General features: G+C 41.5%; 1 protein-coding gene across 2 annotated transcripts in view; it reads left to right on the plus strand.

Annotated features, from left to right (window-relative positions):
- Positions 1–789: 789 nt before the first annotated feature.
- Positions 790–14,290, plus strand: part of LOC103474364 (A disintegrin and metalloproteinase with thrombospondin motifs 8) — a 60,754-nt gene continuing 47,253 nt past the window's right edge. For both annotated transcript variants that reach the window (XM_008425250.3, XM_008425251.3), the window contains exons 1-2: positions 790–1,832; positions 8,451–8,690. In XM_008425250.3, the coding sequence (XP_008423472.1) occupies positions 1,068–1,832; positions 8,451–8,690 (1,005 nt within the window). In that variant the 5' untranslated portion in view covers positions 790–1,067. The remainder of the gene's footprint in view (positions 1,833–8,450; positions 8,691–14,290) is intronic.

The following is a 14,290-nucleotide window of genomic DNA, read 5'->3' on the forward strand; positions in this document are numbered from 1 at the left end:
ATTTTTGCATTCTTGTTCTACTACTTAAAAAAATTCTATTCAAAAATCAGCTTACCATCTCCGAATTAACATGTATGCAAACATTATATTTAAATATTTATTTCAATGTAATAGCTATTACATTATAGTGAAATGTAATAGCTGTACCCCCAAGAGGTCAGATAGTTATTTCCTGAATGAAGTCAAATAACGTCAAAATGTCTTTTACTTTGATATTTCAGTCACGTGCATTCCAGGTGATTGAATCTTTATCTGGGCAAACAGCAGAGAGTTGTGTTGGAGTAAATTGAGTTTTGTGTCAGTACGTTCTATTCATTGGCAGTGAGGCCCATGTCACCATGTACAGCCTCATGCTGTGGAAATTGCATGAACTGGTGATCAATATCATTTTGAGTTTTGGGGAACATTGTCCATAGTCTGTAAACTTTAATGAACTTTTTCAGACATTTGTCAAAATAAAATGCCATTAAGCGACAGATGTGGTCTGCAGATGTTTGATAGACATTTGCTTCATGTTTGTAGAAAAATTTTGATGAATGTAAAAATGAAACTATTAAATGTTCGGACTCTGATGGGAAGGTTCTGAGAATGTAATGGTTACGGTTAGGCTGTAGAAATGAATGTAAGTCAATGGAAAGTCCCCACAAAGATAGCCACACAAACATGTGTGTGCGCGCGCGCGTTGTTTGCTACACTCTCACGCGCCTCCAAAATAAACTCCAGATACGCGTCGCCTCGTCCCGCCGCTGCCAGGCAGCAGGGCGGAGAGTCAGCCCGCTCTCATTGGATGACTTTTTTTCCGTGAGTTTCTCGTGAAGTGCTGGTGGGAGGAGAATTTCCAGCAAGAACGGATATCAAAAATAAACCCCCGTCATGTCCGAGGGAAGAGCAAGACGTATAAATACCCGTGATGTGTCCAGAATGCAGCGCGGTTCAGAGGAACACAGAAAGACTAACGCAGACGGTTCATAGACAGACACTGCCTGGGAGTGTAAGAGATTTAAGGATAATAGTCCCTGGACTGGGGAGGACGCATAACTTCCTAAACATCAAGCTGCATTTCCCCCATGGCAGCAGCTCTCTGCGTCTCCGCAGCTCTCTGCGTCTTGTGTCAGAAGATGCGCATCACGCCGCGTTTCGTCTCTTTGCTCCTCTGCCTAGTCAACGCAGCAGCTGCCTCCCAGTTTGAGTCGGAGGATGTTGTACCTGTTCGGATTAACGGCAGAGTCGGCGGCCGCTTCTGGAAGAGAAGCGAAGAAAACCCCATTTTCACCCTCAAGGCGTTCGGCAGGAACCTGACTCTGAACCTCATCCCAGACACCAGTTTTCTGTCGCCGGCCTTCAACATCCAGGGCGTCAGCGCCGCTTTACGCAGCGCCTCAGGTGCCCAGCCCGGGCTGCGCTCTGACCACAATGGCTCCAAGAACCGGACACAGGAGAGCGAAGGACGCCTGCGGAGATGCTTCTACTCCGGAAACGTGGGTCAGGACGAGAACTCGCTCGTAGCGGTCAGCCTATGCTCGGGCATCTTCGGCTCCTTCATCACGGACGGGAAGGAGTATCTGATCGAGCCCAAACTCCGCAGCGGCCAGCGGCCGGACTCTGCCGAGCAGCTGCATGTGATCAGGAGGAGGAGACTCGCCGAGAACCGCGGAGTTCCCCTCCTGTTTAATGGCGCTGCGGAGACGCTCCGAGCGGAACGTTTTACGCACCGCGGCAGTGAAGCACGGAGGGAAGCTCGCCGGAGACGCTTCGTTTCAGAGCCACGCTTCATAGAAACCCTGGCCGTAGCAGACTCGACCATGACCCACTTCTATGGAGATGAAATAAAGGTCAGGAGACGTGAGATCACTCTCTCTTTCACGGTCAACTCCAGCTTTTAGATTGAGCTTTCCCGAAAAATCAAAAACCCATTTTAACAGCATATTACAGATCAAAGTGTTGATGAACCTGCTTTACAGTGTATAAGACAGCTCCAGTAACAATACAGAAAACTTTAAGGGACCATAAGAACAAAATAAATAAACCAAATTAACTATGTGATGAAAACCAAGATATTCTGCTCAGTCTCTGCTTAAATGTAAAGAAATTGGGTTTCAGTATAGACTTAAAGTGATTATTGGTTTGAGAAGCTCCTCTTTCCAAAACATCCTCCCCCAAAAACTAATAGTCACGTCACAACTGGTTCCGTCCAGGATTGAGGAATGTCTGGTTGTCAGAGTCCAGACTGGTAAGACATTCTGTTTAGAATCTTAAAAAAAAGCAGAAAAATTCAGACTGAGTTCTGAAATGGACTGATGGTCAGTATACATAAAGTCTAAAATCAAGCGATATGAACCTTTTTGTGCAGCTTTCAGCCATGATTAATGATTAATCATTATGATCCACACTTTCACAAAACGGGTCAAACACACCAATTACTGTCTCTAACTGATGTCACAACCTGCAAACGTTAATGTGATGGTGAAACCTGACTTTCGTCAAATATCTCGCTAACTTTCCTTAGGGTCTGTCTATGAACCGGGTTGGGGGAACCCAACAGATGGGTTCCCCCAACCCATCTGTTGAGCCTGAATTCAATGCTGGAAGAAAATACACCAGGCATCGGTTTGTTTTCCTCGGCTGCTTCATAGAAGGTGCTTTTTGACGCAGAGCGAGGCTGAGAGGAAATCGTTGGGCTGCTGATCTCCACAGGCTGAGAGGAGTCAGGCAACAGAAACGCAAAAAATGCTGGAGCACATTCCTTTAAGCTTTGTCACACATTGGCGCCATTGCTTCACCATCATCCCAAAAGATTCATGGGGTTTGCAAGATTTATTGAAGGCCATTTTCTTTTCAGAGCATCAGAAAAGAAATCTGATGCTCTGATTTCTTTTGATATCTATAGATATCTATAGATATATATTGATATCTATAGATATCTATAGATATATATTGATATCTATAGATATCTATAGATATATATTGATATCTATAGATATCTATAGATATATATTGATATCTATAGATATTGGCTTTAACCAGTTTGAAGACCAAGTTCTTTGTAAAGGGTTTGACACACATTGAACTTCTCCACATTACATAATATTTAAGTTAATGTGACAGACCAACATGCAATAGTTGGTCTAGTAATTGGGTATTTGCAGTTTTAGTTTTCTGCTGCACGGAAAAAGATACATAGTGTCTTGTTTGTTTTTATGAAATGAAATAAAACGCATGTTGGCTATATTTAGGTCTCAGGAGCTTGTGAAGGAACTCTGTTTGCACATTGACCAGCTTTCTGCTGACACTGCGAGCTTTCAGAGGTATTCTGTCTGAATATTTATCACTTTAGCCAAAGTTCACAAAGTTTAAATCTGATTTATGTACAGCTTGCTTCACCAACCGCTGAGCTGTGCCACAAGCTCAAAGTTTTCTCCACTTTAAAACACCTGAAGCTCAGTCAGGTTGGATGCAACAGATTCTCAATTTGATTTCAGTCTCAATATTCACTGTGTCTATTAATGCATGAACATGATTCAATTCAAATATTGAACCTCCCCACAAGGAATGCACAATATAAACGGTATAGTATAAAAATTTGCCCTGCGATTAAGATCTGTAGTCTATCGCTGCTCCGTGTTTTACACTGATGGGACTATTATGTGCTATTAAGACAAATGTTCATTTTAATGCAACTGACAGTTTGCAAAGCTTGAGGATAATGTCCTGTTCACACTAAACGTTTATGAGCAGAATTCATTTTGGTGTTTAATAAAATTCATTATCAGATCAGAAATTTTGTTCATGCAATTCAAGAGTTTAAATTATTCTGAAGTAAAATAAGTAGTTATTTTAACTTGATATTGTGAGTACAAATAATTGCGATATGTGTTCTCTTTAACTAGGAGAGGAAAGTTTTTTCTTACACATTGTGAAATAATTATTTGGTTTAAATTGCAGCATTAAGTTAAAACTCAATACAATATTAATTAACTTTAAAAAAACAATGTTTAGACAACTTGACTCTTGTTGTTAAATCAACTTTATGAACTTTAATTTGTGAGTTAAAACCAAAACAATTTTCTTGTTGACTTTAATTGCATTTTCAAGGCAGCAGGTGGACTTTTATTTTCAAGTTAAACCACCTTTAAATGTTTTACAGTGTGCACATATATATGAAATTAAGTCAGACACATCTTGGCTCTAGAGGCATCATTGTAAAGGAAGATGAGTAAAATGCATGCCACATTTTTCATTTTTTTCAATTAGTAAAAGATAAAAAGGTGTGGTTTTACAGCACTTTTCTTCCACTTCACTATTAGAAGCTGCTTTGTGTTGACCTGCAACATAAAATCCTTATAAAACACTGAAGGATGATGTAACGTGAAGATCCTGGCTCTGCTGCCTTTAAGCAAAACAAAATCAGCAGATTTTCTTCAAGCTCTGTCTGTTTGCATTTAGCCCCGTCCTCGGCTGCCAAGCCCTCTTAGGCAACTACACAACCAGGATCAGATGAACTAAATCTTACACCAGCGACTCTCCAATACAAACACACATTTCAAATCCCCCCTCCCCCCCCACCCCGACCTGTAGCTGTTCATGTAGATGTGGAAAACTTTCTATGTGGGACTCTGAAAAGTGATGTCAGCCACATCATGGCATGTTTTCCAGCTTTTTCTCTTACACACTCCCAGTCAGCAAGCAAATCATTTGACCTCTAGTGTCTGAAAACCCGTTCCAGGCGTGGCATGACAAGACATCCCAGTTTTAGAGCTGATCAGTGTCTGATTTCTCCACGTGCCTCTGACTTTACATTCTAACTGACTTTAGGCCAATATGTTCTGCTCTCATTAGAAGCTGAAAGGGAAGCCATGACTTTATAGTATTAGAATGATCTATCTAACAATAGTCATTGCTACCTTGTAGTTTTAAGAAGATGGGAGCATCATGTGATTAATCTGTATCTTTATGCATTTACACAGCAAATTTGGAAGTGTTCCATCAACTCCTACAGAGTTAAATTTTACACCTTTAAGGTGTCTATATAGGTTCACACTGGATGGTGTAGAAGTAACACTTTTGAAAGTGTTATTTGTGATAGAGTTGAATCAACACTCACAGTAGTTGAAATCAAATACACATGTAGCACCCCACTGCTCCATCACCTGTTCTCAGGGCAGAACTTTAACTCACTTGCGGGGTGGCTACTTGGGTTGTGATTTTCAGGTAGATACCACGCAGGTTTACCTCATATGAGTAGCCATTACTCCACTACTGTTGTCATTCTTTTACCTTCCCAGTTAAATAATCCAGACATCCACGCACAAAGTTGCTTTTCTTATTTATCTTCAACACACAAACTAGCCTGGCTTCTTCTACCCTGAACGTTGGTAGGAATTTAACATATCAGTCTCTATAACCCCTTATATACATTTACAAACATTAACAGTTCTTAAACTTACACCAACTTCCCATTTCAGCATATAACTTCACACATCTCCGCACACAGGGCCCACACTCTCACACATACAGTCCAATACCCGTTGACGCTTCCGTTGCAGGCCTGTTGATGTTTGAGTTCGCTGACACGAACGCAAAGTCCTTGTTACTGTTCCTCTTGTTGGAACCGGGTGGACCCCAGAAACCGGCTCGCTCCGCCGACGTCCTCACCGTCACCGCTGCTTCGCGAGTCCACTTTCTTTTTTTTTCTTTTCCTATAGCGTCTCCACGCAGGATTCCTGTAGCTTTCTTTATCTTTAGGGAAACGTCCCCACCATCTTGCTGCGTTACCCAAAAACGGGCTCCGCTGTAGTTTCCTCTAATTAGTAACAGTCCTCGCTTCCCATTACTCAATTGTGAACTATACTCCGCGTATAATCTTATTTCTAACTCACCAACTATGTTTTACACGATTGTTTTTCGTATGGTTCCAATCCCTCTTTCCTTTTTTCTTCCCCTCTCTCCTTCCGCTCTCGTTCTCTCTTCCCCTTCCCAGAATCCTCTCTCTCTCCTCTTTCTTTCCCTCCGTACACTTCACTTCCCCTTGTAAATCTGTTACTCTCAGACATAGGAATTCATCCCTCTCCGTACTCTACAATAGGTAAATCACCGAAATATACATTTATGTAACTCCATTACCCATTCTTAACCCCAGTTACCTAGCAGAAGACATAAACCCCCACTTCTTGTGGTTCTCAAACCCCAGCAATATACAACAAAGCTCATACATTCATGGTGCTTTGCACTGAAGGTGAAGCTTTGAAAGTTCACTGGAAGCGGCCATGGATGGTCTTGTGATCACTGATGGTGAAGTGTCTTTGGTGCTGCTCTTGTTTTCACCAACATGCAGGAGGAAGACTTCCAGCCTGGGAGGAAAAACAAGAAATATAGCAGAAACATTAGGATAATAAATACATTTTTTAAAAGTAGTGTGAGCAAAACTAATCAGACTCACATTTGTGTGACCATCATATTCAAATTACTGTGCCCACCTGGTTTACAAGACAAAGAATAAAAAAGTCAGAAATAATTACTAAAGAAATGAGTCAGTTTATAGAAAAAAATTTGAACAGCATTAAAAGTTGTGCCAACCTGTCTGAAGAAATATGTTGAAGTCTTCATAACAGGCTTCAGTCACCAACATGACACACTGACAAAGAAAACACATTTTGGCAGTTTTTAGATGTGTCACAGGTACCAAACACCAGAGTCAAATGGCTCAATTGCCTCCTCATTGTGTAGATTTGTTCTCCAGAGTCCTGCTAATCACCTAATTATTGCATTCAGATGGTGCAGCAGCGGCACATCTAACTGTTGCAGGACAGTGGTCCTCCAGGACTGAAGTTTGACACCTGTGGCTTAGATCAAGCCACAGGTTTGATCTAAGCCTGTGGCTTGGGGGAGAGCACAGCCACTCCCCCGTTTTGCAGTCTACAGCCAAAAACTTAAAGAAAACGACCCCGCAGCTAAATAATGCTAATTCAAATGGCCTCCAGATTTTCCTGACAGTTTCAATGTTAGGTTAAGATAATAAACAGTCATATATACCGTGATATCCAAACAAATAAAAGTACGTTAAGCAAACTGTGTATATGAATCAATACTCGTGTAAACGGAAAAATAATGCCTCCATAAGAAATAGTCAAAAACATGGTAATTTTAACATGGAACTTACCTTGTTATAATAAGCTCCAGACAAGACGCCATACTGCTGCCTCCAGTCTTCAGGCAAACATATGACGCTGTAGCGGAACAAGATGGCCGGCCAGGGGGCGGGGCTAATGACCGGGGGCGGGGCTAATGACCGGGCCCAAATAATAAAGCTCACGATAATTTAACTTTACAACATGGACATGCCCGCAACAGCGGAGCTAACAAGTTTCACCACCACAGAGAGCGACTGCCATTTTGAATCCATCTGACATGAAGTACAACAAACCAAGAGAAGAACAGAAACATCAGGCTACTGGTCACTAATGATGAAACAACACAAATTCAAAACATGTTAACGTTCTGTAGCTCTAGCTAGTTTGCTATTTGTTTCCAAGTGACTGATGATGACGTTAGTGACAAGCTTTACCCAGAATGCACCTGGAGACAATAAGGACAATTAATTTGTAGGTTTGTGTGTCAAAGTCAAATATAAGAGTGAAAATAAAGCCAGTCATGTGGCACAACATTTTATTCAATATTTTACACCCACTATGTCACTAAAATCAGTCAGTCTGGTAAAGTTTTTAGCAACCAAGAGTCAACAATGGGGCACCTACTATATAAGCTATCTAAATCAACACCAGACTGAGTGTTGAGTTAGAAATCAACACTTGACTGGGCAAACTCCTTAGGGAATCTAACACTCACCAACACTCATGTTGTTGAATTAACACTGTATTCTTAACATTCCACACTTGCACTGGAAATCTAACACTTCTGAATTTGCTGTGTGGCATTAAAGCTGCAGTGTCCAACTTTTATAAAAATGTGTGTTTTTGCATATTTTTTAAAACCTTTTCTCTGTCATGATGATATAGTAGGAGAAATGTGATCAAATGGAGCAGAACCTGCTCTTCCCCACAGCAGCAGGCTCTGCTGTGGGGAACCAGCTGCAGCACAGCAGAGACCACGCACACAGCAATAGAAGCCACATTTTTTGCAGATGACCTATCTCATGTTATACTGTCATGACATAGTGAAAGCTTTAAGAAATATATAAAAATTACATTTATATAAACGTTGCATACTTCATTAATAAAACAAGCAAAAATATGTTGTATTTGACTAAACCTCATGCATTCAACTTAAATAAAGCAGACTCTGTGTAACACATACTAAATAATGACTTATAAGACATAACTAGTAAGCAAGAGATTGTGTCAAAAACATTGTTTACTTCAGAAGAAGTCTAAGACACAACATTATAATTTTACTAAATGGAAAGAAGCAACTTGTTCTTTTGCTTTTCTCTGCAGCACTACATCCTCACCCTCATGTCCATGGTGGCCCAGCTGTACAAGCACCCCAGCATCAAGAACTCAGTGAACATAGTGGTGGTGAAGATGTTGGTGGTGGAGGACGAGGAGGCTGGACCGGAGCTGTCCAGCAACGGAGGCGTAGCTCTGCGCAACTTCTGCTCCTGGCAGCAGCTTTTCAACCCACCAAGCCAAAGGCATCCTGAGCACTACGACACGGCAATGCTGTTCACCAGAGAGGTGAGAGGTGGACCACTGGTCTGCTGTGTGCTTGTGATGAGCTCAGGGTTTTACCTTACGCTATGCTTTTAGTGAAATTTGCTCAGAATATGGTTTAATCCAGATGGAACTGCTGCATACTGTGTGCCAGGCATCAGAAAGTAGAAGTGAGGTATCATGAGTGGAGGGATCAGTCAATCACTGAGCTAAGATCTGCTTGGGGATGTATTAAAAAGTCTCAAATGCACTCAGGGGAAATGCTTTCTGGAATAGCTTTAAGCCAAGCATTCAGGTTAAGTCATAACAGAGCAATTAGTAATGTTGTCTATCACATCCATTAGGCACATTCTGCATCTGGCAACTGCTTGTAGCAGATATCCAGACCAACCCGTAACTCTAACTAATGGTTGTGTTGATGGCAACAACTGCTATCAGATAAAGTGAAATTAGATTTAAGTCTTTGACTTTCACAGTCCAATACCATCATTTTTTGGCTCATTCAAAGGAGGACTAGCGTCTTTCACATATAATTTTGTCCACTTAACAGTTTGATCTTCGGGCATTTTCATGCCTCCAGTAGATTTGGTTCTATTGAGGACCAAAACTTCAACATTTGTTCCATTTTCAGCTGCTGCAGTTCTCTTCCAGACTGCACTGTGCTAAACGATCTAAACCATTTGAAGAAATGGTTCCCCCCCTCGCCTGTGGTGGCGCTGCACCAAGAACCACTTAGGGAAATAACAGGAAAACCTCAGAAGACACTGAGCACAACTTCCTTCTTCACAAAATGGAAACAAAAATGGAGCAGCATCAGATTTAAAAGGTTGTAGGATTTCTCTTTTGTCTTTGGCTAAAGACTACAAGCCATTTCTCTCGCTAGCGTTTAGCTTGTTCACAATAAGTAATAAGTCAATTAATGGCATGATAAATTAAAAATGTCTATTTGCATGATTCATGATTTTTTTCTCTTCTCTCAAAAACTGGATATTTGGTCTCAAATATTCTTTTTTTGAAGGATGGTTTTGTTTACAGAGACATTATAATTCATTTTATTTGTTGTTTCAGTTTTTTTGTTTATTTATTTTAGTTAATTTAAATAATTTCCAGTTTTCTACACAAGCGCTAGACTTGCATGTTTATTTTGGTTGTATTTACCCAGAATGCCCTGCCCTGTATTCATTCCTGCATTTGGAGTGGTCTTCAGTTTGCTTGGTGTTCACATATGCATTCAAAGTGCACCAGAGTTCACTTCAACTGTACCCATATTGAGGTTTGTAGGCAGACCAGAGTTCATTTTTTCTGTTTGTACCAGAGTTCAATTGCATATTCACACCTCCACAAATGAACTGGACTTTCTAGGCCAACAAACCAGAGGTTAAAGTGGACTAAACAGAGCTCGGCACCCACATACTATCAAACCACCAGTACGTTTTAGACTCAGTCTGAGGTTCATTTTCTAAAATCCATGACAAATGTAGCAGGACTCATGCTTTCCAGATAGTTCTTTACAGTCAAGAGAATATTTCCCCAAATGTTTTCAAAATCATCATCGTTTTTTGATTCATGTGAGACATTAATGTGCGTAATGTGAACTTTGTGCTCTTTCTTCTTCAGTAGCTATTTCTGCATTGAAACTCAACCATGGATGCCATTTTTGTCCAGTCTCTCTTTTCTATTGTTGAATCATTGGACCATTAGCTCTGATCTCAACATAAATAAATAAAGGATCCCAGATACCTTGTCTGGGACCCTTTATGGTGGATTTGGTGTCTATGGGCTGTTGAGATTTCATAGTCAACTTTACTGATTACCTACATTTCTTGTGTGACAAAGTCCTTCATTTCCCACAATCCAAATGGATACTAGCAAGTATAATTTAATTTAGTTTGAATTACTTCTTATACTTTTTTATAATTGTTTTGCAGTTTATTTGTGTTGTTTTGTATTTACTGTATTGATTGAATGTTTTGTATTTACTGACACAACTTGTATCATTAATTATTTTATTCTTTGTTTTTAGCAAGACAAACTGAGCATTGTCCAGGGACAACAGATGAAAAATAGCCGTTTAGCTAATTCTGGTGCATTTGCAGAAATGTCAATTAAAGTGCATTGTCCCCACCGGATAAATGAAATTAAATTTAATGTTTAGGCCCATTTTTTTCCCACTAGCTCAGCCGGGTTCTCACTGTGGTTTGCTGCAGTCATAAAGCCTTAGAACTGACTTTGTTATCCTTTCCAGTAATATTTTTCATCTATTCTTTAATTTCTATGAACCAGGGAATGATGTTTTACTTTATATTGTCAGACAGGTTGTGCGACAGACTGGCGACCTGTCCAGGGTGACCCCGCCTCTCGCCTGGAACGTTAGCTGGAGAGGCACCAGCACCTCCTGACCCCACTAAGGGACAAGGTGTAAAGAAAATGGATGGATGGATGTCAGACAGGTTCTATTTGAGTGATTTATGGCATTAATCAGATTTGTGTGTGGCTAGAAAACTGAACCACAACCCCTGGTCAAGATTGTTTTGTCATGTTACCAAACTGATAAAAAAGTCAAATAGAAATCATCCTACGTGTAATTATTAATGCTAGCCAGTACTATCGGTAAAAATGTGACTGTGCAGATGTGGGGCATGTGTTTAAATATGATTTATTTTTGAAATTGTGAATCTTGGCTACATTACTGAGGATGATAAAAAACAGGAAGCTACCCATATGTGCCAGAATTTGTGGAAACAGTAATTATTTATAACTATTCTTAATTTAGGTGCATTTAAAGTAGCCTTGGAAAATAAAATGGTCTATATGAGGTAACTCAGTGGGAGCCTTTAGGCATGTGGAGGACATGAAACCGATAAAGGTGCTACCAATATCATTCCAAAGTAATGTTCTGATTGAACTCATATTTCACCATGTGGGTGAACTTCAGTGTTCTCTGTTGACAGCTGGAATATTTCATAGCAATTGAGCCACTTGTATTTTATGTATTGCTGAGACGTCACTGGATGCATAAATGTGAAGGCCAGATTGAAGTGTGAATGGAAGAGCAACTGTATGGGTCTTACTGACTTACAGTGACGTGAAAAAAATAAAGAGTACCGTATTTACTGTTCATGACTACGTCTATATTTACATGCAGTCATGTAAATTCATTTTTTCTGAATGAGTGTGGTGCGTGCAAACAGACTTCATAAATTACTCCAGCTTCCACACTGTCAACAGGCAACAGAATGTGAGGGCTGAATCAGTCATGTATGGGCTGTGGACAGCTGACCGGGGCACCACCAAAGGTCATTCCAGACAGTTGTTTGTTCTCATAGACTTACAGTAGGCAACTTAATAAATCTAGAATTGTTAAAGTGGCTGAATGAATAAATGAACATTTGCCCAACACAATGGGCAAATCCACTCCACGAGCCACCTCTGACAATGGGAGTTATGAGAAGTTGAGTGGCAGGTAACACTGTGATAATGAAGAAAAAGATATTTCTCTGAATGTTGAAGCCTTCTAAATTCTCTCTACTTCTAGGAATTTCTGAATTAATCATTTGGGCACTAGACTGCTAATATGGAGCTAAAGCAGAAGTTCAGACTGGAAGACTGCGCTTCCTCCATTCGCCCATCGACGTCTGGCGTTCAATCAGCAATCAGGCTCTGCATAAAGGATCCACACCCAAGCCGTCAGCCTGTTCCAAGCTGCGTTCAATCCATTCATCTGCACGCCACAGCTTCTCAGCCAGCACGTCTCAGCTTCTCCACAGCTTCGTGATTCCCCGTCCTTCGACCTCTCATCCTGCATTGGTCCTTTCTTTTCCCCTCAGTCGCTCCTCGGATGCAAGAGATTTCTCCAGGCTCCAGCCTCGATCATTTCAAGCAGCTTCTCCCGCCTATCTCTCACCTGCCTGGGGTTTCACTTACTCCACGATTCACCTCCGAAAACATAACAAGCCCTCTGGTCACCTTGTTAACTTTGACCATTGGCCCGTGACGCATGACCTCCCGCACAGTCAGTGAGACAAGGTAGGTAACTGCGGAGCTCTACGTGGAGGTGGCAGCCTGTTTAAAGATGCCAAGTAAAGAAAGACGACAGAATCAAAAGAGAGGATTTGATGGAAGCAGCAAAAGGCCGTCTTACTTCGCCTGCCAAGCTTCTCTCACTTCCGCATGCCGTCATGGTCAGCGCCTTTCCGGATTTCCCCCTCTACGCCCGTCTCGGGCTGTCAGGACGCTCCTCAGATGCAAGAGATTCCTTGATGATTTCAAGTAGCGTCTCCCCCTTTCTCTCGCCCGACTGGGATTTCTCCATCTCCCTCACCACCTACTCCACGGTCCACCTCTGCCAAGCGGACACGTGATCCCACCGTTTCAACCCGCACCGTCTTTCTTCGCCTCAGCTCCTTCACACCAGCGCCACGCTATGGATCAGCAATGCCTACGGTTTCCCTCTCCTGCATGGCAGCTGTCAGTCCGCTCAGCAACACCTTTCTGGTTTTCCCTCACTACGCCTGTTTCAGGCCACCAGGGTAAGACGTAGAGTTCTCATGTCTCATTCGAGTTTCGCAATACTTCTTAACGCAGACACCTGTCATTAGTTTATCCCCTCCCGAACATGTTGGCCATATATTCATGTGCCATTCGAGTTCTAAGGTCTAAGGACTTTTATCCGAACATCGACTTAGTTAAAACATCGTCACCTGTTTCTCCGAGGCGCCTTTAAACATAACATTAGTTCAGCAAGTGACCAGCTGTTGCGTAAGAGCTGCAAGGCGTATGTTAGAATCCAGACAGACATGGAGGGATCATCTTCCGTATAAATAGCAGACGCATGCGCACTCAACTGCAGAGCAGTGCAGCCCATCTTTAACGGGTCGTTTGGTCACCACAGTTATCCATCTGCTTCACATTAGTTATTTGTCGCTAGTCAGTGCACTATTCTTTGTCATCTGAGCTATATTATAACTTATGCTACCCAGGCCCGGCAGCATGGGCGGACATCTGGGTGCATTGCCGGCTTCAGTTAGTTGGGTCCCGGATGTTCTGCAAGCCCCGTGTTTTACCTACATGGCCAACTCTTTGATACTCCTGCATCAATTTGATACCAGAGTTTCCTTCACTTCCCTTATCGTGTCCTCTGCAACCTCGTTCTGCAATTAAAACAGTTTTTATGTGCCGTTAACACATCGTAATCTATTTTTCAAACCTACAAACGCAACTTGAGCCCGGAGACGTTCACACCAGTCGCCAACGGCATAGGAGCTGCTAGTATAACGTCTAGTTAGTACTTTGCTCAATCTTTTTTAATCAAGGTCTTTTTATTATTATTTTTTTACATAAATCACAAACAAAAAACTGACAAAGACACACACAAGAGAAATCCCTCCCACCCCTCCCCTCCTATACCGGATCTACTGCCCCAACATGAATCCACCTTGTATTCATACATCAGTCGATATAAAGCACATGTTTGTGTACAAAGAGCCAATATTTGATCATTACACAAAGTTATCTGCCGAAATTGTTTCTACGTAAGATATAAATGGCTGCCAGATGTCAAAGAATTTGTTAACAGATCCCCTAATGGTATACCTGATCTTCTCCAAATGAATGTAAGACATAAC

This window comes from Poecilia reticulata, chromosome 13 (genome assembly GCF_904066995.2).
Source record: "Poecilia reticulata chromosome 13, P_reticulata-male-v2, whole genome shotgun sequence".
Taxonomy (NCBI): domain Eukaryota; kingdom Metazoa; phylum Chordata; class Actinopteri; order Cyprinodontiformes; family Poeciliidae; genus Poecilia; species Poecilia reticulata.